Genomic DNA, 1,039 nt, shown 5'->3' with positions numbered 1-1,039 from the left:
TCCAATTCTTCATTTCTCTCCTGAACTGTTGTCAATTGAAGCATACATAGTTGTATATACACGGCCACACACACACACACACACACACACACACACACACACGCCGTGTAGCTTGCTGGCAGCCAAGTATGACCTCGCTGTACGACCAGCTACAGCAGCACAGCTACACCTTTGGCTCCCCCTCACCTCCCTCGCCGCCCATGGATCCCGCCTTCACCTTTGCCGGCACGGCAACGGACACAAGCCCCCCCAGCAGCGGCCTCGGCTCCAGCCTACGCAAGCTGGACCGCGGCAACGGCGACGGCGGCGCGGCGTCGCGCCAGAAGAGCTGCAATGCTTGCGTCCGGGGCAAGCGGCGCTGCGACAAGCGGACTCCCAGATGCACGAGATGCGCGGCCAAGGGCCTGGACTGCGTCTACCAGCGACAGCCTCCTCCCTCGTCTGCGTCTTCGGCTCTTCCTCTGCAGACGCAGACTCAGACACAACAACAGCAGCAGCAGCAGCGTTCACAACCACAGCCGGCTCAACGACAGAGGCTATCATCACAGCACCAGCAGCAGCAGCAACACCAGCACTCATCTCCTCCCATTGCCTGCTCCTCTACCGCAGCAACGGCCTCGTCGTGCGCCTCCGCCGTCGACGGAAGCTGCTCCACGCCCGAGATGCCGCCCGAGTTCGACATGAGCTTCGACATTGAGAGCCTGAGCACCGCAACCGGGACAAACACCAGCCCTGAGAGCCTCCAGCAGGACGGGAACCTGCACCTCGGCGGCGAGCCCCAGGCGCACCATCACCACCAACATCACCACCATAATCCTCAGCAGCACACGCCGGACCTGAGCTTCATTGTCGACTTGATGACCGCCGCCGACGACTCGGGCCCCGGCAGCCTGTGGGACCTGACGGGCTTCGGGGTCGGCAGCAAGATGGACCTCCCGCCGGTGCCCATAGTGCCGCCCTTGCAGACGCCGACGCAGACGCAGACGCAGCAGCCGATGAGTTCTCAGGAGCAACAGCAGCAACAGCAGCAACAGCAGCA

General features: G+C 62.8%; 1 protein-coding gene across 1 annotated transcript; it reads left to right on the top strand.

Moving 5' to 3' along the window:
- Positions 1-128: 128 nt before the first annotated feature.
- BBK36DRAFT_122468 (hypothetical protein) lies at positions 129-1,039 on the top strand (the record flags this gene model as incomplete). Its single annotated transcript, XM_024897446.1, has 1 exon — positions 129-1,039. A coding segment is annotated over one exon (911 nt), but the record flags the coding sequence as incomplete, so codon positions are not given.

This window comes from Trichoderma citrinoviride, assembly GCF_003025115.1.
Source record: "Trichoderma citrinoviride strain TUCIM 6016 unplaced genomic scaffold BBK36scaffold_522, whole genome shotgun sequence".
NCBI lineage: Eukaryota > Fungi > Ascomycota > Sordariomycetes > Hypocreales > Hypocreaceae > Trichoderma > Trichoderma citrinoviride.
Note: the sequence above shows the minus strand (reverse complement) of the source record. Positions and strands in the feature narration are given on the sequence as shown.